General features: G+C 34.9%; 1 protein-coding gene and 1 pseudogene across 1 annotated transcript; both read right to left on the bottom strand.

Moving 5' to 3' along the window:
* Positions 1-2,191: 2,191 nt before the first annotated feature.
* On the bottom strand, positions 2,192-10,583 carry LOC143448581 (uncharacterized). Its single transcript, XM_076948388.1, has 3 exons — positions 8,780-10,583; positions 7,948-8,131; positions 2,192-7,198 (listed from the first exon to the last, which is right to left on the bottom strand). Exons 1-3 carry the CDS (start codon positions 9,943-9,945, stop codon positions 5,588-5,590), a joined length of 2,961 nt encoding a protein of 986 aa, XP_076804503.1. The 5' UTR covers positions 9,946-10,583; the 3' UTR covers positions 2,192-5,587.
* Positions 10,584-17,754: 7,171 nt separating this feature from the next.
* On the bottom strand, positions 17,755-25,364 carry LOC143448580 (uncharacterized; annotated as a pseudogene).
* Between the last annotated feature and the right edge of the window lie 73 nt (positions 25,365-25,437).

The following is a 25,437-nucleotide window of genomic DNA, read 5'->3' as shown; positions in this document are numbered from 1 at the left end:
CAATAAATTTTAACTCCACACGCACTTAGCACCCTGGACTCTGCAGTCTCAATCTGCAATGCCCATTCGACTCCATTTAAAAATTGAATTTGAGGGTTCACCAAACCATTTTTCAAAAAACAAAAAAAAATGGAAACAAAACTTTTCTATTAAATAACAAGGATTTCTACTTTCTAGTGCCAACAGCCAGACCTATCAATCATTGCGATTGGGGTTTGTGTAAATTGTGTCATACCTGGCTTCTTGTTAACCTGTGCCACTCAAAAAGTAGTTCAAAGAGTAGTTCCATTTAAAAAGTGAATTTGAGGGTTTAAGGTTCAAGGTTCAAGGATCACAGGTTTTCTATTAAATAACAAGGGTTTCTACTTTCTAGTGCCAACAGCCAGACCTATCGATCATTGCGATTGGGTTTGTGCCATACCTGGCTTCTTGTTAACCTGTGCGTCCTATACCATGTTTAGCATTCTTGAACAAAAACGGTAATTACCCTTTTACGCGACCAAAGTTTACGATGAATAAATGTGATGCATAGATATCTTATATATAAAACCTAGATATCCAACTCCGGCTGAAAAGTGAAGTAAATCTGCGAAGACACTTGCTCCCTAAAGCGTTGGGTTAGAGCAAAGCAAAGGCTTTAAGCTCGTTGTACATTGGATTAGTTCTGTGTAGCCCTAATTCTATTGAAGTTTTTCGAAAGGCCGAGGTGTTTGTACCGCATTATCACTGACTGTTTTTGTAAATATTTGTATTTTTGCGGTATCGATGAATAAGCTTGCCTAAGGTAATTGCCTATCGGTACCATTTAGCATAATGCAAACGGGTAACCCTTCATTAGAGTAAGAAGTATTTTTATATATAAGTCGTCTATGAGATGACCCCATGGCTTTTAGATTATTATATTACACCATATAGACACAAATTACACGTTGACACAAATTACTACGAAACTGCTTTAATTGAATATCAGTTTAGTGCAGCAACCATCTATATTAAACCATTCAACAGAGCCCATTTTAAGCCCCACTTATTACATAAAAGCTCAAAGTTATTGAATTAGACAATGGAAATTTTTGCTATACTTGCGACTGTAAATATTTTTTTAAACTATTAAACTAATGCTGTCTTCGCAAACCAACCCGAAGCTAGAAAGTTGAATATGACATTGAACTTTGGATGTCCGACAATTTATTTCAAAACTGAGAAGAACTCTGTATTGTACATCACCAAAACAGAAACAAAATTAAGAAATTGGAAAGTATAATTATATTATCGAATGCTATTTACCAACTACAACAATGCAAAGCTGTATTTTACTTAAGTGGAAAATACGATGTTGAAAAAGGTAAAATTGGAAATCCAAAACAAAATTTACTCGGATACAGAATCAGGGTGAGAAGCTCCTAAATATTTTCTATGAACGCCACTTAGTAAAAGCTTTCTCACAATACTCGCATAATTATGTGATCGTGACCTATTTGCTGTCACCAACTTCCTTCAACTTCCCATTAACTAAAATGATTTTCACACTAAGGACAGTAGCGTGGGTGTTCTCCAGTGTAACTTTGTAAGTGGTCATTTAAGTTTGCAAAGTGGCACATTGCGAAAAAGATTTTCTTGTTTAATTTCGTATCGGTTCATTTCTACTTGTGACACACTTGCCAATAATAATTGCGCATTCTTGAATGAATAGTCATGTAAGTACATAAATTGCAACTTTGAGTAAATGATTTGTGATAAACATGACACAGACAAGGTCGTTCGAATGGGTTCTGATCTGACTGTGCAAGTCATAGCTGAAATAAAATTCATTGTTACACACCCGCTATTGACAAGGTCACTTTCCAGTGTGGATTCTCAAATAAGCCTGCAAATCTCAATTTCTATCAAATGACTTGCAAACCTGGCATTAATAAGGATGCTCTCCAGTGTGGGTAGCAGTATGAGTATGCAAATGGCTCTTTTGGGAAAATGACTTTTGACATACGTGGCATCGATAAGGTCGCTCCTGAGTATGGATTCTACTATGATCTTGCAAATGGCTGCTTCTGGTAAATGACTTGTAATGAAAAGTGGTTGAATGGTACCTTAGCCTGTAAGGTTTGCCCACTTACACTACAAAGTCTATTTCCTTGTGAATATCTTAACAGTGAACTTTGATAGACTTCAGCAATAATGACACAGGAATGACTACTGTATAATCTGATTATATTTGAAGCTTCTTTGAACGAATACATCAAGATAGAACATTATGACAGCAACAGCACAGAGACATGTTGCGGCGTTGAACGTACGACTGAAAAGGGTGAATTAATCAAAATGCACGCACAAGGGAACAATCGATTACGTCACGCAGTGTTATGCTTCACTGATTCGATAGACGAGAATTCTATGTAGTACACAATTTTATATTACATTAATTGATATATTTATCACATAACCTTCCCCAAGAAAAGATCGTAAGTTTTGAAAAAACTCACGATTTTTTATGATCAGGATAAAAACAATTCTCGGTGAACAATAATTAAAACAATAGTGTTGATAACAAAAGTCAATATAACACGTAAAATGTAGATTACATAACAATAAACGTTGAAACATAGTTACAATGCAATACATATTGGCAATATATTCGCAAAAAGATAGTAATATGTTTTCTGTAATTTATAAAGCAAAATTATTATACAAAACAAACAATGATGACATTTATGTCACGACTTTAAATAGAAAACAGAGCACAGGATGTCATTTGACACATCACGCGTATGCTAGCTGTGGTTTCTTGCGCAGGATAGCAAAATGAGGAAACGGCTGCAAATGTTTCATCTCACATGTCGTGACGCCGATTTCCGTAAATAACTTTAGTATAAAATTCTCTTATGCTCACGCGATTTCAGCATCTGGTTTTACCAGTATAGCTGTGTGAATATTTCACTTGGAAATACGCGTATTACAAAATATATATAAAATTAGTCAAATACGTTTTGTAATTGACATTCAACATAGTGTATCGGTGTTAGCCTTGGGCATTTGTTTAACCTTCGAAAACAACCGCTATGTTTTAAAGCATAACAAAATAACACAAAGAAAAATTTCTCCACGGCATGACTTAAACCGTTTAGAGATTATGGCCACTAAGCCACCATCATTTAAGGTAAACTACACAATAACGCTATAATATATACCACATAGAGAAAAAAACAAACAAAAAATCATTACTAAATGTCCAAATACCGACAAAGTTCCTTTACTGGCCTTCCACGCGTCGTGGATGGATCAGCGTGCTTTGTGTGTCGGTCATTCTTGCATTCGAAGTTGGTTGAATTCCAGGCGATTCTTCGTCACCGTCGTTGTAGTTGATTTGTTCGAATATCATATTGTCGAGATGTATGTCGGCTAGATCCAATGAGTGTTGCATGGGTTTTAGACGATACATATCTTCGAAACTTCTAGTCTGAGATCACTAGACTTCTCTCAACCTCAAATTTAATTGTTCATAGGTTGCTCAAAAAAGAAAAGCGTAGTTCTCAGCTATTTCGGCTCCACCACACTTGTAATGGAAATGTCTTTTTTTTATCGTCAATTCGTCCTCACTCGGCTGCATCAGTTTGTAATGAAATGGTGGTATATGTTACCTTAGCCTGTAAGGTTTGCCCACTTACACTACAAAGTCTATTTCCTTGTGAATATCTTGACAGTGAACTTTGATAGACTTCAGCAGTAATGACACAGGAATGACTACTGTATAATCTGATTATATTTGAAGCTTCTTTGAACGAATACATCAAGATAGAACATTATGACAGCAACAGCACAGAGACATGTTGCGGCGTTGAACGTACGACTGAAAAGGGTGAATGAATCAAAATGCACGCACAAGGGAACAATCGATTACGTCACGCAGTGTTATGCTTCACTGATTCGATAGACGAGAATTCTATGTAGTACACAATTTTATATTACATTAATTGATATATTTATCACAGACTTGTGGCAAGCCTGGCATCGATAAAGTCATTCCCCTGTGTGGATTCTCATATGAATCAGCAAATCGCTGTTGCTGGTAAATGGCTTTTGACACACACGCATTGATAGGGTTTTTGTCCGGTATGTTTAGTCATGTAAGTGCGCAAATGGCTCTTTTGGAAAAAGATTTGTGACACACCTGGCATTGATAAGGTCGGTCACCAGTGTGGATATTCATATGAGTTTGCAAACTGCCATTTTGGGTAAAAGACTTGTGACACAATTGACATTGCTAAGGACGCTCACCTGTGTGAGTTCTTTCGTGAGTATTCAAGTTTGCTTTGTGTCGGAATAATTTATCACAAAACTTGCAAAACAAACATAATGCAACCTATAACCGTAATGGGAGTCTTGGGAAAACACATACTTGTGATCTGACACTAATGGTAGTGATGTTTCTTCGGTGGGACATTGCATTGTTCATGGTTTCAGTTTCTTTTGTTTCTTCCATCTTCATATCCAGTCGCATTGATTTGAAATCTTGTGATATCATATTACTGATTGTTTTCAATAAAACACCAACTTGCACTTTGTCTGGACGACACTCCATGACGGTGAATTAATAAGTAGTAAAATTATTTTGCAAATCTGTATGTCTTCTAGTTAATAACATGTTACACACCTGGCAGATATGAGGTTGCTATTAGGAGGGAGTTATCATATGAGTTTTCAAATTGCTGGTTTGGGTAAATAAATGTTCACACAACTGGCATTGATCAGGTCGCTCTCCAGTGTGGATTCTCAAATGATTTTTGAAATATAAGCTTTGGGAAAATGAGTTTTCACCCTCATTGTATTGATAAGTTTGCTCTCCTGTGTGAGTTCTCAGATGAGCTTTGAAGTTTGTTTTGCGTTTGAAGGATCTGTGACAAAAATTGCAAAAAAATTTTTTGGTTTTGTTATTTCCAACAAACAGCTGAGCATTAACTTTGCAAGCATTAATTCTATCACTAGCGCTTGGTTCATCGAAAAACATTTCTGCAGAATCACTGCATTCTTCTCCTGAATTTCTTTCAACACAACTTTAAGGATCAACCATTTTAATTGTGGCAGTTACTCCAACCTCCGATTGTTAAGAAAACATTTTTGAAATGGATAAACTTGATCGATTAGTTTCAGAAACATCCCAGTGCTGCAACAGCAAAGGTTTTTCTATGAAAGCTTCAACAAGAGGAAAAACTGATATAGTCCCTGAATGAACTTCATGAAAAAGCAACCTATTTGTCAAAAAATAACCACATAGTGCAAATTTATGTTTCATGACACATACGAAGTTATTGATAAAAGTGGACAAATAAAACACAAACAAATGGATGCAGCATCTGGATAAATGGTTTGTAAATTTTTTTCAAAGCTAATTTTTTGTCCAAAAATCTTTTTGAAATATTTACATTGCCCCAATGTGAGTTTTAACATGTGTTAATAATTATTGTTTCAACGTAATTGACTTGCGACAAAAAAACAAGCATTGTCAATGTCACTTTCCAATGCGAAAAATTTCATGACTCCGCAAAGTGCTCTTTTGGGAAAATCAATTTTGACATATACGGCATTAATAAGGTCAATCTCCATTGTGGATTTTCATATGACTTTTTAAATGGTTGCTTTGGGTAAAAGACTTTTGACACAGCTGGCATTGATAAGGTCGTTCACCAGTGTGAATTCTCATATGATGTTTTAAATTGCGGCCATCGGTGAATGACTTTTCACACACCTGGCATTGATAAGGTCGCTCTCCAGTATGGATAACCACATGAGCTTTTAAAATGCTGCTTTGTGTGAAGGACTTTTGACACACATCGCATTGATAAGGTCGCTCTCCAGTGTGGATTCTCATATGACCTTTTAAATGGTTGCTTTGGGTAAATGACTTGTGGCACACCTGGCATTGATAAGGACGCTCTCCAGTGTGGATTCTCATGTGAGTTTTTAAATGGCTGCTTCGAGTAAATGACTTTATACATTCCTGACATTGATAAGGTCGCTCTTCAGTATGAGTTCTCATATGAGTTTTCCAATTGCTGCTAAAGGAAAATGACTTGTCGCAAAAATCACATTTGTAAGGTTGCTCTCCAGTGTGGATTCTCATATGAGCTTGCAAACATCCATTCTTGATAAAACACTTGTGACAAATTCGGCATTGATAAGGTCGCTCACCTGTGTGAGTTCTGATATGATTATTCAAACTGCTGCTAATGGAAAATGACTTGTGGCACACATCACATTGATAAGGTTGCTCTCTAGTGTGGGTTCTCATATGAGTTTTCAAACTGCTGCTAACGGAAAATGACTTGTGGCACACATCGCATTGATAAGGTCGCTCTCCAGTGTGAGTTCTCATATGAGTTTCTAAACTGCTGTTAATGGAAAATGACTTGTCGCACACATCACATTTAAAAGGTCGTTCTCCAGTGTGATTTCTCATATGAACTTGGAAATTGCCATTCTGGATAAATGACTTGTGGCACACATTGCATTGATAAGGTCGCTCACCTGTGTGAGTTTTTAGATGAACATTCAAGTTTCTTTTGCATTTGAATAATCTTTCACAAAAATTGCAAGAAAAATGCTTTTCTTTGTTATTTCCAACAAGCAACTGAGCATCAACTTTGCAAGCATTAGTACCTTCAATTGCAGTGGATTTATCGAAAAACATCTCCACAGAATCGCTGCATTCTTCATCTGAGTTTCTTGCAACACAGCTTTGTGGTTTAACAATTTTGACTGTGGCATTCACTCCAATATCTGATTGAAGAGGAAATTTGTTTAACATGGATATATTTGGGTCATCAATCTCAGTCTGTGAATCCTCATACTTTTCCAACAGCAAAGGTTCTTGTTTGATAACTTCAACAATAGGAAAAACTGGTGCCTTCTCAGAATAAACTTCCTCAATATTAAGGCTGATATCTGATTTTACAACTGTTATTTGTGATGTTTCTTCAACTGGTATTGCATTGTTCATGGTTTCAGTTTTCTTTATCTCTGCAAGAAGTGTTGAAATCACATCTTCCATGCTTTCTTGCATTTGTACAAATTCCTTCCTCATATCTTGCCGCATTGATTTAAATTCTTGTGAAATCATATCACTGATTGCTTTCAATAAAACGTCAACTTGCATACCAACTGGATGAGACTCCATTGTCTGATTATTATTATACAATTTTATAATCTATTTCCTGAAAAGAACGTAAAATATTTGAGGATTTTCTTGATAGAGGAAAACTGATAATATGTAACCAAAACTGTTGAAATAAAAATAATAAATCTAAATAATTTTCTCTACATTTACTACAAAGTAAAGAACAGCAGTGACTGTCACATACAAAAACGAAAAATAAAAGATTCCCTGTTGCTTTGAAAAAATGTTTATTAAGACTTCTGCCTAGTTTCAACATGTAAAACACACAAAATCATCTTAAATGACATTACACACCAGTTTGACCTAAACTAACCCAAATTTGGCACACCATAAACATTACTCAAATCAATTAAAAATCTGAGAGCAACACATTTACGAAAGTTATATCCGAATTAATTGTTAAGTCTGTTTGATGTGTTGTTGAAAATCACTGATCAATGACCATTGATTTGATTGAAACATTTTAGGTTCACCTCATATCATCATATCATGATATTTGTACTAGTAAAAACTATTCCAACCGTTTCAACAGTTTCGTTTATGATATCATTGTTTAATTTATTGATGATTGGTAACGTTACGAAATGCCTTGCTTGGTTGAGTTTTCAACTTGGTTAAACAATCGTTTTAATATAAACAATGCCTCAGCGGGATGCGATAAAATTTGCTCACACACAATGTTAGTAGACATTACTTTGTCATACTGCTAAAGAATTCAAGGGAAAAGACAAACAAAATGCAATGCATAACGGTAATAGGAGTCTTGGGAAAACACATACTTGTGATGTTTCTTCAGTGGAACCTTGCGTTGCAAAAATGGCAAGAAAAATGATTTTCTTAGTAATTTCCAAAAAACAGCTGAGCATCAACTTTGCAAGCATTGAGCAAGCATTTGCCCTGGGTTCATCGAGAAACAGTTCTACAGAATCGCTGAATTCTTCATCCGAATTTGTTTCAACACAACTTCAAGGATCGACAACTTTAACTGTGGCTTTTACTTCAATCTACGATTGATGAGAAAACATATTTGAATTGGACATACTTGGATGATCAGTTTCAGAAACCTCCCTATGCTGCAACAGCAAAGGTTCTTCTTTGATGGCTTCAAAAAGAGAAAAAACTGAAGCATTCTCAGAATTAACTTCCAGAAAAATCAAACTATTTTCCACAAACAACCACATACATTGCCCCAATATGAGTTTTAATAATATTATTAATATTAATAATAAATTTTAATACAGTGAATTTACTAAAAGACTGATTACCCGAAAAATCCTCCATGGGGCTCTCTGAAATTTTGCATGTCAATTTACTATGCTTTGAACTGGCATTTCAAAAAACGCCATAAAAAACCATGATTCAAAATTTTTTACAGATTTTGGCATAATTCTGCACGCGACATGGGACATTGAAGCACGTCAACTGCTAAGGCTATTCCCAGGCTGGAAAACAACATCTTCCATGCTGAATTCTGATTGGTCTAAACATGTTTTCTAAAGCTCTACGTAGGACATCCAACAATTTCATAGAGATCTGAGTATTAGGTGTTTGACGCCTACTTTACAATAATCGCTTCATTGTAAATAACTTTTGACAAAAAATAAACCTTGTTAAGGTCGCTTTCCAGTGTGAATAGTTTCATGATTCCGTAAATTGCTCATTTGGGAAAATGACTTGTGGCACACCTGGCATTGATAAGGTTGCTCTCCAGTGTGGATTCTCATATGAGTTTTTAATTGGCTGCTTTGGGTAAATGACTTGCGACAAACCTGGCATTGATAAAGTCGCTCTCCAGTGTGAGTTCTTATATGAACTTTCAAACTGCTGCTTGCGGAAAATGACTTGTGGCACATATTGCATTCATAAGGTTGCTCAGCATCGTGAGTTGTCATATGAATTTTCAATTGGTTGCTAAAGGTAAATGACTTGTGGCACACACCGCATTGATAAGGTCGCTCTCCCGTGTGAGTTCTCAAATGAGCTTTCAAACTGCTGCTTTGGGTGAATGACTTGTGGCACACATCGCATTGATAAGGTTGATCTCCAGTGTGAGTTCTCATATGAGTTTTCAAATTGCTGCTGACGGAAAATGACTTGTGACAAACTTGGCATTGATAAGGTCGCTCACCTGTGTGAGTTCTTATATGAACTTTCAAGTTTCTTTTGCATTTCAATGATCTATCACAAAAGTTGCAACAAAAATGCTTTTCTTTGTTTTTTCCAACAAACACCTGAGTATCTACTTTGCAAGCATTGATTCTTTCAATTGCAGTAGATTTATTGAGAAACATCTTCACAGAATCGCTGAATTTTTCATCTGAGTTTCTTGCAACACAGCTTTGTGGTTTAACAATTTTAACTGTGGCATTCACTCCAATATTTGATTGAGAAGGAATTTTATCTAACATGGATATATTTAGGTCATCAATCTCAGGCTGTGAAACCTCATATTCCTCAAACAGCAAAGGTTCTTCTTTGATAGCTTCAACAAGAGGAAAGTCTGGTGCCTTCTCGGAATAAACGTCCTCAATCTTAAGGCTGATATCTGATTCTACATGTAATGGTTGTGATATTTCTTCAATTGGAATCGCATTGTTCATGGTTTCTGTTTTCTTTGTTTCTGCAAGAATCTTTAAAACCATATCTTCAATGTTTACTTGCAATTGTGCAAATTCCATTTTCATTTCTTGTCGCAATGATTTTAATTCTTGTGAAATAAGATCACTGATTGCTTTCAATAAAACATCAACTTGAATTATGCCTGGATCACACTCCATGGCTTGATTGTTATGAGAAACTTAAAATGTAATTGCTGAAAAAAAAAAAAAAATCTAAAATTTTTTAACAAAAAAGCTAACATTATAATACGTTATCTACAATATGAGTAATAATATAAAAATTTAAATTCGAAAAGTTTAAAACAAAATTGTAATAACAGTTTTTGCTGTGACAATTGCTGGCATTTATGTGTTTCATGTAATTGGTTGAAGTTGCGAGCTTACATATGGAAAATATCGATTGTACGCAACCTAACATTGGTTTAATTTAAAGAAGTTCCTTAAAGAAATTTACAGCAAGTATTAGCAGTATGCTAAGATTAGGCATTTAATATGTCTTTTTAACCAATATTTTAACAAGCCGGCTCTTATATACCAGTGATCACACGAGTTATGCTAATTTCTTAAAACCGAACACGTTCACATTTTTTTACTCTTGTACTTGCTTACTTTGCACAAAAAAAACGCTGTAATCATAACAGCAAGAGACTATACACCACAAGTATAGGCTAGATCAGGAGTGTCCAACCTTTTTCCTTAATGGGCCAAACAGATGATAGATTCTCAGACAGATTTTATACATAGGAAACAGTATAAGCTATAAGGCTAAATTGTAATGAATGTTGTCGCTGCTCAAGACAAAACAGATGTAAGCCAGCTTTGTAGGCTTATGATCAAGAAAAAATAATAAAATTAAATAATTTCAAAATATAGACGTCAGATATTATTATCTGTATAAACGTTATGTGTTAACAATATGAGCAACATAAATAGCTGATGTCCATGTTAGCATGGTAAAACAACAACAAAACAACATTGATGCCACCTCAACTTGGATCAATGGCTTTATTCACTGATACGGTAAATTTCTACTCTGAGAAAAGACCAGTGCATGGAACAGTGTGTGCATGTTTTTGCATTAAATGAAAATGACTGGGACAGAATTTCCTAAAAACACTCAATTTTTAGCTTATAAAGAGATTGAATTATTTAATTCCTCTGTAATTTCACAACTAAATGCCCATAATTGCGCACTTCTAATGACTGTAAGTAAGGTGGCCGGGTACAATGAAAGGTTGAGAACCACTGCCTTAGGGCATTTCTGTTCTACACTGGACGTGTTTTGATGGAAAATTACAACAAGATGAATCAATGGCCTTTGTATGCGCAATAAATTTTAACTCCACACGCACTTAGCATCCCTGACTCTGCAGTCTCAATCTGCAATGCCCATTTGACGCCTTTTAAAAAGTGAATTTGAGGGTTCATCAAACCATTTTTTCAAAAAACAAAAAAAATGGAAACAAAACTTTTCTATTAAATAACAAGGGTTTCTACTTTCTAGTGCCAACAGCCAGACCTATCGATCATTGCGATTGGGGCTTGTGCTATACCTGGTTTCTTGTTAACCTGTGCGTCCTATACAATGTTTAGCATTCTTGAACAAAACGGTAATTACCCTTTTACGCGACCAAAGTTTACGATGAATAAATGTGATGCACAGATATCTTATATATAAAACCTAGATACTGTATCCAACTCCAGCTGAAAAGTGAGGCAAATCTGCGATGACACTTGCTCCTTAAAGCGTTGGGTTAGAGCGGTGATTCCCAAACTGTGTGCCGCCACAGATTCTCAGGTGTGCCGCGAATCTTTTTGGAATTTTGGAAAAGAACTGTATAAATATTTAAAATAAGGCATGCAGACAAGCATAAGCGACTTAAAAGCTTTCTAGCTGCTTCAATAGCTGAGAAATAAGCACATGTGACGATGAAACCAATTATGGCATTATCGATAGAGTAGGGTAATTTTTTAAAGCAACATTTCTTCTCTTGTAAGTGTGCCGCGAGCGTTTTCTAATTTTTCTAGTGTGCCACAAGCTGAAAAAGTTTGGGAACCACTGGGTTAGAGCAAGGCAAAGGCTTTAAGCTAATTGTAATTTGGATTAGTTCTGTGCAGCCCTAATTCTATTGAAGTTTTTCGAAAGGCCGATGTGTTTGTACCGCACTATCACTGACTGTTTTTGTAAATATTTGTATTTTTGCGGTATCGATGAATAAGCTTGCCTAAGGTAATTGTCTATCGGTACCATATAGCATAATGCAATCGGGTAACCCTTCATTAGAGTAAGAAGTATTTTTATATGCAAGATGTCTATGAGACGACCCCATAGCTTTTAGATTATTATATTACACCATATAGACACAAATTACACGTTTTTTTCACTTTTCAATAACTCGTTTATACGTTCAATGTATGGAGATAATCTAAAGTTAGCCGCTTAGACTGTAAGTTAACCTTTATTTTTATTGCTTTTTTGCTATTGAATACTGGGTGGTAACACATACAGATAAAGAAAATGACGGCATTTGAGACGTTGTGGTATTTATTACACAACGCGTTTAAACTTGTTTTTGTCGGTCACCTTCGACATCCAATCGCCAAATTGACCTTCGTCATACGCTTTCACTACACGAGATGCACCCAAGCATTGATACTCATAACCCACATGGAAAAGTTAGCTGGTATGAGCAAGTAATTTTTATCTACGACGCCTGCTCACTTAGCAAACTTTCAAAGATATGCAAATTTTTGAAAAGGTATTTGAACATAAGTCCACCCTTAATATCATCTTTTGTTGTTGTTATTGTTGCCGTTTTACCATGTTAACATAGACATCAGCTATTTATGTTGCTCATAATATTAACACAATGTTTATACCATAGATATCTTATATATAATATAAGATAGCTAAGCCATAATGCCTTATATATAATGTAAGATATATATATCTTACATATAAGATATCTAAGGTTTATACAGATAATAATTGATGTCTATGTTTTGAAATTATTTAATTTTATTATTTTTCATTTATTATATTGCAACATTGTAAGCCTACAAAGCTGGCTTAAATCTCTTTTGTCTTGGGTTTTTGTTGTTGCTGCTAGTGAACAATTAAAAAGGAAATATTTATTTTGGGTTTAGCTAGGGCTACCATATGTCCTCTTTTCTAAAGAAAAATAAATTGTCCTCCGAGGACAGTGAAAAATGCCCAAATGTCCTCCTTTTCTGCATTTTGCGCTTTCTTTCTTATATTTTCAACAGAATTATAAGTTTATGTGACTTTTCGGCATGAGGCCTAAGCCAAGTCAAATGACTTTTCATTGACAGCATGAGGTCTAATCATTAATTTAGAGTCTAAATTTTAGACAAGCAACTGTGTCTTCTGATGAACTGCGGCAGAAGTATCCTTGTTTCAGTAAGCAACATAATGATTTTGAAGCTGAATGCATTACTTGTGCATATGCGTATAATTAAATTATCCAAAACATGTGATAAATTCTTTAAACGTAAAACTCTATTTGCATTGTACTTGCTGGCGAAATTGTCCTCTTTTTTGGCGATGAAAATATGGTAGGCCTAGTTTAGCTGACACTATTTCATTGGCTTTCAACCTTTTACATGGAATACCTAAATGCTACCTATCGTCAGAAACTTTTGTTATGATTTTATTAACTAGAAAGTTTCTGTCTTTTGGGGACCTTTTGTTCGTTTCTGCTTTAAGTTGCTTCAAATTTAATTCCTCGATTTTTTCTTCCATTTTTATAAAATCCTTCTTTATATCTTTTCTAATCGATTTCAATTCTCGCAAAATCAATTTTCCTATTGCTTTCAATATATCATCATTATCAACTTGGACACCAGCTATTAAAGATTCCATACTTTCTTAGAAACACCCTGTAAAGAAAACAGTAAGTGAGAATTAGAAATTAAATATCAGGATTTAGAAAACAGTAATGACAACTATGTGACTGGAGTACCTTAAAATATGATAAAATGCAAAAATGTGATGAGATCAACATAGACAAATCAAGCATTAAACTGGAGATATTTGTCATGATTAATACAAAGTTTAGGACAAGGATGTCACAACTTTAACACAACTGGGTATCAAGCAAGGCTCGTAGTAGTCCTCTGAGTTTCAACTGCTCTGCTATTTAGCTGGCACTACATAGCATATCTATCGCAAGCATGTCAATATAACCTCGTAACATCAACAGAAAACTAAAAGTACATTTTGAAGTAATTTGCAAAAAATAGAATATGACATTAATCAACATATGGCCTGTATAGATGTACACATTGCCAATAAAAAAATTAATTGACTTTACATGATCAATAATTTTGTAATCTCAGCAGGAACGAATAAGAAAATCTATTACTTTTATATGGGTTTTTGATCATGATCATGATCACGACCAAAGCTGTCACAACAAAATAGGCAACAGTGTTGTTTTTCACTTGTGTAGCAAAGTTAATATTAATATCAAACATTTTCCAAAGGTGTGCACATTTCATCTATGTGTAGCAGCTTGTGTCTATTAAGATTGAATTTTTTCGCAAACTGCTTGCCGCAGAATTCACAAGTGCGTGAATCTTCTATAGGTCTAGGCTTTTCGCCTGTATGGAACAGCTTGTGTCTATCAAAATTAAACTTCTTTGCAAACTGCATACCACAAATTTCACAAGTGTGTTGACATTTTGTAGTGTCAGTTTCATCTGGGTGAAGACAACGCTTATGCCTGTTAAGATTAAATCTTTTTCCAAATTGCTTATCGCAGATTTCGCAGGTATACTGGCCTCTAGCGGTTTTAGATGACAGATGTAAGGGTTTTCGTAAATGTGCCTTGCTCATGCAGCCAACCTTAGTCACGGTTTCACGGCAACATATCCTAGTTAAACCTTTCTGATTAAAGGGCTGTTGAAAATGTTCTAAAGCACTACTTGCACAAGGTTCTTTGTTTGTTGCGTTTTCAAAACTTTTCGACTCCTGATCTGACAAAAACCCATCATTCACAGAATAATCGTCAATTCCAGAAGCATTACTTGAAACGTCTGATACATCACTACGACTCAGAGAGGTGTAGAAGTTGTTTTCAAAGTTTTCAGACAAATTCTCAGCTACATGTTTAGGAAATGTTTCAGATTTTTTAAAGTAAAACCGTTGCGAACTTTATTGTTCTTCATCTAACAAAAATTCTTCTTTAATCTTTTCAAAATGAGCAAAAATTGATGAGTTTTCACTGTAAGCTTCTTGATCACAAACATCAGATTGTATAGATGGTGAACCTGATGCTTGCTCATATGATAACGTGTTGCTCACAACTTCAGCTCTATCAGTTTCTTCCAGAAAATGCTTTAAAATCAATTCTTCAATTCTTTCTTCCAATTTTACAAATTCTTTCTCCACATTCATCTTGACTGATTTTATTTCTTGCAAGAACAAGTGTCGGATTGTCATTGTTGCACCATTACCATCAACCTGATTCTGGATCAGGTCAGTTTCCATTCTTTCTGTGTTTATATAAACTCAACATAAATATTTTTAATTGAAGCTGAAATAAACACATCAGCAAAACTGAATCAATAAGACAACAATTACACACACAGGGACAGAATAATACAAAACATGACAAATGTAAACTCTCTGTCCACTAGGCTATAAAATGTAAACATTGAATAAAATGTGAAGACTGCAACTATGTGTACTGTAGTAATCAGATTAAGAGACTTATTGGCAAAACCTGTGTGTGGGCGTGGCGTAATAAGTAATTACACACAAATGTGGTAAAAATGCAATTAAATTGCATCAACCTTGGGTCTTTAAAACATGAAAAACAATTAGTAAACAAAGCCTAAATTATACTAAAGCCAAAACACTTTTTCACAGAATTCACATCTGCGCAGGGCCAAGCAGAACAGATTTTCATGCACAGTATGTCTGTTCATTTGGAAATAGCGATAGCAGAAAAAAGCTTTACCTTAAAAACAATTTCTGGAAAAAAAATTATTTATTTGGAAAGAAATTAGTGTTTGCCGAATTATTTATCAGCAAACAAATGAATGAAACTTTGGATTAAAATTTATAGAAAAAGAATCGAAAAATGAATGCGGTTTTAACAAAAAAAAATAACGTTATTTGGTACCTTAACCTGTGTTTGTTTTATCAAAGTATGTGATGATTTAACAATTCAGCAACAAGTCACAATGGCAGTGGTAAGACAGTGCCAGTTGATGGTGTGAATGACATTGGCTGATTGACATTGATAAATTATTTATAAACCACATGAAAAAACACAAAAACCATCCAAAACGCAGTTAAAACATTAACAAATGTAGAGTGCTCTTATGAACAAAGTTTTTTTGGGGATTTGCATTGTGCATTTGTTCTAAATTTAATAGGTAGGGTAGGTATGTGAAAATGACTACAAATGGATTCATTTAAAACACATTCTATTGGTTGGCCGCAAAAGTTGAAGAAGTCAACAATTTTGCTTGTTCCTAGACCTTAAAAATACAATGCAAGTGAATGCATAAACTGATGCAATTTTACAACTAGTCTAGCCAAGCAACCACTGAAGACAATTTTATCCTTGCTTATAAAAATTTTTACAAGGTTAGCACCAGAAAATCATGAATCCGGCCCTGTATCATTTCCAGACAAAGATTTCCCAGAGTGACAAACTTCTTTTCAACGTAAATGACCTCAGACAAAAGGAACATTGATAAGGTCGCTCTCAAGTGTGGATTCTCATATGAATTTTCAAATGGATGCTTTGGGTAAATGACTTTTCACAGACATCGCATTGATAAGGGCGCTCTCCGGTTTGGATTCTCATATGCGTTTTCAAATTGAAGCTTTGAGTAAATGACTTTTCACACACTTGGCATTGATAATTACGCTCTCCAGTGTGAGTTCTCATATGATTTTTCAATTGGCTGCTATTGATAAATGACTTGTGGCACACATCGCATTGATATGGTCGCTCTCCAGTGTGAGTTCTCATATGAGTTTTAAAACTGCTGCTATCTGAAAATGACTTGTGGCACATATCGCATTTATAAGGTCGCTCTCCAGTGTGGGTTCTTATGTGAGTATTCAAGTTTGCTTTATGTTGGAATAATTTATTACAAAACTTGCAGAAAAATCGTTTTTCTTTGTTGTTTCCAACAAACAACTGAGTCTGGATTTTGCAAGCATTGTTTCTATCATTTGTTGCAGAATTATCAAAGAACATTTCCACAGAATTGCCGCATTCTTCATCGGAACTTCTTTCAATACAGTTTCTGGTATCAATCGTTTTAACTGTGGCTTTTACTCCAATCTCTGAGTGAGAAGTTAATTTATTTGATATGGATATATTTGGGTAATCAGTCTCAGTTTGCAAATCTGCATACTTTTGCAACAACAAAGGTTCCACTTCAATAACATCACATTGAGGATAAATTGATGCCTTTTCAGAATGATCTTCTTCAATACAGGTTTGGGGGTCATCAGTTTTAACTGCGGCATTTATTTCTATCTCCGATTGATGAGAAAACTTATTTGACATGGACATACTTGGATCATCCATTTCAGAAACCTCCCAATGCTGCAACAGCAAAGGTTCTTCTTTAATAGCATCAAGAAGAGGAAGAACTGATGCATTCTCAGAACGAACTTCTTTAATACAAATGCCGATATTATATTCTACATCTAATGCTTGTGACGCTTTTTTAATCGGTGTTGCATTTTTTATGGTTTCAGCTTTCTTTGTTTCTGGCAGAATCTTTGAAACCATATCTTCCATATTTTCTTTCAATTTTGCAAATTCCATCTTCATATCTTGTCGCATTGCTTTGAATTCTTGTGAAATTAGATCACTGATTGCTTTCAATAAAAATTCAACATGCATATTATCTGGATGACACTCCATGGTTTGATTGTGATACAATAAAACTATTATAAAACTATACAAATAATGGCTGAAAATGTGAAAGGTAAAAAGTTTTAATAAAAATAACATATTAATTTGACTAATAAGATGTCAAAACCAAAAAATTGAATTGAAAAAAGTAAAAATGCTTGCAGTGACAGAAAATGTATGATGTGTTTAAAGAGGAACACAAATAACAGGAAATAACCATTTAAATCCCTACACATGATGTCAGTAATCTATTTCAAAGTCATTTTTTCAAATGTAATTCAGTCAATTACAAAAAAACGTTTTTGCTTAACTCATGACAGCAATTGTTTCTTAATTAAATAAAACACTTGACTAATGCTTTCTCCACACATCAACATTAATTGTAAAATTAACATTGGACCTACGTGCTCCCAAAAATTGTGAACCAGGTCAAGCATCATGAACTTTATAGTTTTTCTTAAGTTTTAAAAAAAACATCATAATATATGAAATGGGGGGTAGTTGATCAGTTGAGTGACATTTCATTTGAGTGACAGCTCACTTGAGTAAAACATTTTTTTAACATTCATTTGAGTGACAAATAATTTAATTCATGCTCAACTGAGTGACACATTGGTGAGTACTGATCAAACTACTGTAATGGTTGAGAATTGAATGGCACATACGATATAAATGCAACCGATAACATGGTTTCCGATGCTCTTCACACAAGTAAAACAGAAACCATGTTATCACAACATCACACTAGAAAACATGGTTTCCGTTGCTCTTATCTTATCTTGTCTTATCTGTTTCATTTCACACAACATCGCACCGACGCAATAGGCCCTTTACTTAAATGCAACGGAAATCATGTTATCTGTTGCATTTTGCACAACATCACACCAACGCACAGAAAAAATGGTTTCCGTTGCATTTGTATAAAAAGTAACGGAAACCATATTAGTATAATTAGAAAGCAGAGCATCTCAGAATAACAGATTAGTTGTGTTACTCCAACTCGACGACTAATAACAATGGATGACTTCAGCTTCGTTCCCTCTATCCGTGGAAAGTCAAAGCTCGCCCTCAATGGATTTCTTTGTAGACACCAGCGGAGCCGTGGAGAGAATCATTATTTTCGTTGCGAACGGAATGATTGTCCTGGAACAGCGACACTGAGGGCGGTGAACTACAACGATACAAATGGAAAAGTAGATGTCGGAAAGTCCCATGTCCACGAGGCAGATGATCGAAGGGACCAGGTGTTACAAATGATTGGAAATATTCGGAAAGAAGCAGCAACATCCAATCTCCTGCCGATGACGATTGTACAACAACATCGACAAAATGTTGACGCTGAAGCTGCAAAGATTTTGCCTAGTGAATCAGCACTTTGGTAACTGGCACAACGATCGCGGCGGAAGCATCTGCCGAAGGAACCGGAGAATTTGAAAGAGTTGGTGATTCCTGAGCTCCATGTTTTATCGTCCAAGTTTTCTTGCACTTTATCGACCATATCGTCCATGTTTTCTTGCACTTTCGCAAATTCCATCTTCATATCTTGTCGCATTGATTTAAATTCTTGTAAAATGGCATTAACGTAACCGTTAGTTTTTAATGTAGCATCAACTTGCATTGTACCAAGGTCACGTTCCATAGTTCACGTTAATAATGAATGTAACTAATTACAACCTACTTCCTAAAGAAATTGGTTGGTGTAAAAAACAAGACTGATACAAGTAATGATAGGCGCCATATTAAAAGGATACAGGATGGCGATGTCAGTCGACGATTGTTACAACAGGGTGGAGGCAACCACAATGTTATGCCTCAATTTTATCACAAACACAACTTGCATTGCATCAGGTAAACTACTCGACAAACAACTACAACAATTTTTAGGACTCTATCTTCAAACTTTACTACAAAGTAAAGAACAGCAGTGACTGTCACATACAAAAACAAAAAAGATTCCATGTTGTTTTGAAAAAATAGGTTTCTAAAGACTTCTGCATAATTTGCAAGATGCAAAACACACGTAATAATACGAAATGACATAACACACCATAAACAGTGGTACACACACACACCTGGCACACACTATGAACAGTGCTCAAATCACTTAAAAATCTTAGAGCAACACTTTTAGGAAAGTTATATCCAAATTAATTTTTAAAGTCTGTTTGACGTGATGTTGGAAATCACTGATCAATGACCATTGATTTGATTGAAAGTTTTAGGTTCACTTCAGATCGTCATATCATAGTATTTGTACTAGTGAAAACTATTAAAAACGTTTCAAAAGTTTCGTTTATGATATCATTTTTTAATTTAATGATGATTAATAACAATTTGAATTGCCTTGCTTGGTTGAGTTTTCAACCTGGTTAAACAATCATTTCGATGTAAATAATACCTCATCGGGATGCGATAAAATTTCCTCAAACACAATGTTACTAGATACTACCTTGTCATATTGTCTAAGATATCAAGCAAAAAGACAAACAAAACGCAACGCATAACGGTAATGGGAGTCTTGGAAAAACACATACTTGTCATCTGACACTAATGGTAGTGATGCTTCTTCGGTGGGACATTGCATTGTTCATGGTTTCAGTTTCCTTTGTTTCTTCCATCTGCATATCCAATCGCATTGATTTGAATTCGTGTGATATCAAATCACTGATTGCTTTCAATAAAACATCAACTCGCATATTATCTGGATGACACTCCATGGTTTGATGATGCTATAATAAGTAGTCAAATGATCTTGTAAATCGGTGCTTCTGGGTAATGACATGTGACACGCCTGGCATTGATAAGGTTGCTCTTCAGTATGAGTTATCAAATTGCTAGTTTGGGTAAATGACTTTTCACACACCTGGCATTGATAATTATGCTCTCGGATATGGATTCTCATATGCTTTTTGAAATAAAGGCTTCAGGAAAATGACTTTTCACAAACAATGTATTGATAAGGTCGTTCTACTGTGTGAGTTCTTAGATAAGCTTTAAAGATTGTTAGGCGTTTGAATGATTTTTCACAAAAATTGCAAGAAAAATGAATTTCTTTGTAATTTCCAACAAACAACCGAGCATCAACTTTACAAGGCATTGTTTCTATCAATTGCGCTTGGTTCAACGAAAAACATTTCTACAGAATTGCTGCATTCTTCATCTGAATTTCTTTCAATACAACTTCAAGGAACAACTATTTTAACTGTGGCCCTTACTCCAATCTTAGATTGATGAGAAAACATTGTTGAAATGGATATACTTGGTCGATCAGTTTCAGAAATATCCCAATGCTGCAACAGCAAAGGTTTTTGTTTGATAGCTTCAACAAAAGGAAAAACTGACATATTCTTTGAATAAACTTCATGAAAAAACAACATATTTGCCAAAAATAAACAAATAGGGAAAATTTATGTTTCATGAAACATACAAAGTTATTGATAAAATTGGAAAAAAACAGCACAAAAAAATGGATGCAGCATCTGGAAAAATGTTTTGTAAATGTTTCACAAAGTTAATTTTTGTCCAAAAATATTTTCAAAATATTTACATTGCCCCAATATGAGTGTTAATAATTATCGTTTCAACGCAAATGTGTTTTCACAAAAAAACAAACATTGTCAAGGTCGCTTTCCAGTGTAAATAGTTTCATGATTCCGCAAATTGCTCTTTTGGAAAATTACTTTTGACACACTTGGCATTGATAAGGTCGCGCTCCAGTGTGGATTCTCATATGAGCTGTTAAATGATTATTTAGGGTAAAAGATTTCTCACACACCTGGCAATGAAAAAGTCGCTGTCAAGTGTGAGTACTCATATGAGATTTTAAACTGCTGCTTTGGGTGTAGGACTTGTGGCACACATGGCATTGATAAGGTCGCTCTCCAGTGTGAGTTCTCATATGAGCTTTCAAACTGGTGCTTTCGGAAAATGACTTGTGGCACATATTGCATTGATAAGGTCGCTATCCAGTGTGAGTTCTCATATGACTTTTCAAGCTGCTGCTTTCGGAAAATGACTTGTGGCACATATTGCATTGATAAGGTCGTTCACCAGTGTGAGTTCTCATATGTATTTTTAAATAGCTATTATTGAAATATAACTTGTGACACACTTCGCATTGATAAGGTCGGTCTCCAGTGTGAGTTCTCATATGAAGTTTTAAATTGTTGGTTTGGGTAAATGACTTGTGACACACTTCGCATTGAAAAGGTCGTTCTTCAGTGTGAGTTCTCATATGAGTTTTTAAACTGCTGCTTTGGGTAAATGACTTGTGGCACACATTGCATTGATAAGGTTGCTCTCCAGTGTGGATTCTCATATGAGTTTTCAAATTGCCGTTTTGAGTAAATGCCTTTTCACACAGCTGGCATTGATAAGGTCGTTCTCCAGTATGAGTTCTCATATGAGTTTTCCAATTGTTTCTAACGCAAAATGACTTGTCGCAAACATCACATTTATAAGTTTGCTCTCCAGAGTGAGTTCTCATATGAGATTGCAAACTGTCATTCTGGATAAATGACTTGTGGCACACATCGCATTGATAAGGTCGCTCACCTGTGTGAGTTCTTAGATGAACTTTCAAATTTCTTTTGCATTTGAATGATCTATCACAAAAATTGCAGGAAAAATGCTTTTCTTTGTTATTTCTAACAAGCAACTGAGCATCAACTTTGTAAGCATTAGTTCCTTCAATTGAAGTAGATTTATTGAGATTCATCTCCACAGAATCGCTGAATTCTTCATCTATGTTTCTTGCAACACAGCTTTGTGGTTTAACAATTTTGACTGTGGCATTCACTCCAATATCTGATTGAGGAGGAAATTTATTTAACATGGATATATTTGGGTCAACAATCTCAGGCTGAGAAACCTCATATTCTTCCAACAGCAAAGGTTCTTCTTTGATAACCTCAACAAGAGGAAAGACTGGTGCCTTCTCGGAATAAACATCCTCAATATTAAGGCTGATATCTGATTTTAGAACTGTTGTTTGCGATGTTTCTTCAACTGGCATTGCATTGTACACGGTTTCAGTTTTCTTTATCTCTGCAAGAAGCGTTGAAACCACATCTTCCATGCTTTCTTGCATTTTTACAAATTCCTTCCTCATATCTTGTCGCATTGATTTAAATTGTTGTGAAATCATATCACTGATTGTTTTCAATAAAACGTCAACTTGAATACCAACTGGATGACACTCCATTGTCTGATGGTTATTATACAAAACTTATAACATATTTGCTGGAAAAAAACTTAAAATGTTTGAAGATTTTCTTGATAGCGGAAAACTGATAAAATGTAATCAAAACTGTTTGAATAAAAATAATAAATCTAAATAAATTTTATCTAAATTTACTACGAAGTACAGAACAGCAGTGATTGTCACATACAAAAACAAAAATTAAAAGATTCCCTGTTGTTTTCGAAGAATGTTTCTAAAGACTTCTGCATAGTTTCAACATGTAAACCACACGAAATCATCTTAAATGACATTACACACCAGTTTGACCTTACGAAAGTTATATCCAAGTTAATTGTTGAAGTCTGTTTGATGCGTTGCTGAAAATCACTTATCAATGAACATTGATGTGATTGAAAGTTTTAGGTTCCCTTTAGATTGTCATATCATAGTATTTGTACTAGTGAAAACTATTCCAACCGTATCAACAGTTTCGTTTATGATATAATTGTTTAATTTATTGTTGATTAATAACGTTTCAAATTGCCTTGCTTGGTTGAGTTTTCAACCTGGTTAAACAATCGTTTTAATGTAAACAATGCCTCAGCAATGCAACATATAACGGTAATGGTAGTCTTGGGAAAACACATACTTGTGATCTGACACTAATGGTAGTGATGTTTATTCAGTGGGACATTGCATTGTTCATGGTTACAGTTTCCTTTGTTTCTTCAATCTGCATATCCAAACGCATTGCTTTGAATTCTTGTGATATCATATCACTGATTGCTTTCAATAAAACATCAACTCGCATATTATCTGGATGACACTCCATGGTTTGATGGTGCAATAATAGATAGTCGTATGATCTTGCAAATCGGTGCTTCTTCTGGTTAATGACATGTGACACACCTGGCATTGATAAGGTTGCTCTTCAATGTGTGTTATTATATGAGTTCTCAAAATGCTGGTTTGAGTAAATGACTATTCACACAACTAGCATTGACAAAACATCCTGAAAAAACAACCTATTTTCCAAAGACAACCACATAGTGCCATTTTATGTTTCATAAAACATACCAAGTTATTGATAAAACTTGTAAAAGTGGACAAATAAAACATAAACAAAAGGATCTGGATAAATGGTTTGTAATTGTTTTTCAAAGCTAAGTTTTTGACCAAACATCTTTTCGAACTATTTACATTGCCCCGACAGGAGTTTTAATATTTATTAAGAATTATCATTTCAACGTAAATGACTTTTGCCAAAAAATAAACTTCGTTAAGGTCGCTTTCCAGTGTGATTTGCAATATGAGTTTTCAAATTGGTGCTATCGGAAAATGACTTGTGGCACACCTTCCATCGATAAGGTTGCTCTCCAGTGTGGATTCTCATATGATTTTTTAAATAGCTGCTTTGTGTGAATAACTTGTGGCACACATCGCATTGATAAGGTTGCTCTCCAGTGTGAATTATCATATGAGTTTTTAAACTGCTGCTTTGGGTGAATAACTGGTGGCACACATCGCATTGATAAGGACTCTCTCCAGTGTGAGTTCTCAAATGTCTGTTCAAATTGCTGCTATCGGAATATGACTTGTGGCACGCATTGCATTGATAAGGTCGCTCTCCCGTGTGAGTTCTCATATGAGCTTTCAAACTGCTGCTATCTGAAAATGACTTGTGGCACACCTGGCATTGATAAGGTTGATCTCCAGTGTGAGTTCTTATATGAGTTTTCAAATTGCTTCTGACGGAAAATGACTTGTGACAAACTTGGCATTGATAAGGTTGCTCACCTGTGTGAGTTCTTATATGAACTTTCAAATTTCTTTTGCATTTGAATGATCTATCACAAAAATTGCAATAAAAATGCTTTTCTTTGTTATTTCCAACAAGCAACTGAGCATCAACTTTGCAAGCATTGATTCCTTCAATTGCAGTGGATTTATCGAGAAACATCTCCACGGAATCGCTGCACTCTTCATCTGAGTTTCTTGCAACACAGCTTTGTGGTTGAACAATTTTTACTGTGGCATTCACTCCAATATCTGATTGAGGAGGAAATTTATTTAACATGGCTATATTTGGGTCATCAATCTCAGGCTGTGAAACCTCATATTCTTCCAACAGCAAAGGTTCTTCTTTGATAGCTTCAACAAGAGGAAAGACTGGTGCCTTCTCGGAATAAACATCCTCAATATTAAGGCTGATATATGATTCTACATGTAATGGTTGTGATATTTCTTCAATTGGAATCGCATTGTTCATGGTTTCAGTTTTCTTTGTTTCTGCAAGAATCTTTAAAACCATATCTTCAATGTTTACATGCAATTGTGCAAATTTCATTTTCATTTCTTGTCGCAATGATTTTAATTCTTGCGAAATAAGATCACTTATTGCTTTCAATAAAACATCAACTTGAATTATGCCTGGATCACACTCCATGGCTTGATTGTTATGAGAAACTTAAAATGTAATTGCTGAAAAAAAAAAAAAAATCTAAAATATTTTAACAAAAAAGCTAACATTATAATACGTTATCTACAATATGAGTAATA

The sequence above is a fragment of the Clavelina lepadiformis genome, chromosome 3 (genome assembly GCF_947623445.1).
Source record: "Clavelina lepadiformis chromosome 3, kaClaLepa1.1, whole genome shotgun sequence".
Lineage (NCBI taxonomy): Eukaryota > Metazoa > Chordata > Ascidiacea > Aplousobranchia > Clavelinidae > Clavelina > Clavelina lepadiformis.
The sequence above is the reverse complement of the archived record's forward strand: the minus strand, read 5'-3'. Positions and strand labels throughout refer to the sequence as shown.

Coding starts and splice junctions, on each gene's coding strand:
- LOC143448581 (XM_076948388.1), bottom strand. CDS start 9,945: ATGGAGTGTGATCCAGGCATAATTCAAGTTGATGTTTTATTGAAAGCA. Junction 8,132..8,779: donor CACACTGGAAAGCGACCTTA/ACAAGGTTTATT, acceptor CGATCCTTGAAG/TTGTGTTGAAACAAATTCGG. Junction 7,199..7,947: donor CCACTGAAGAAACATCACAA/GTATGTGTTTTC, acceptor TTCAGGAAATAG/ATTATAAAATTGTATAATAA.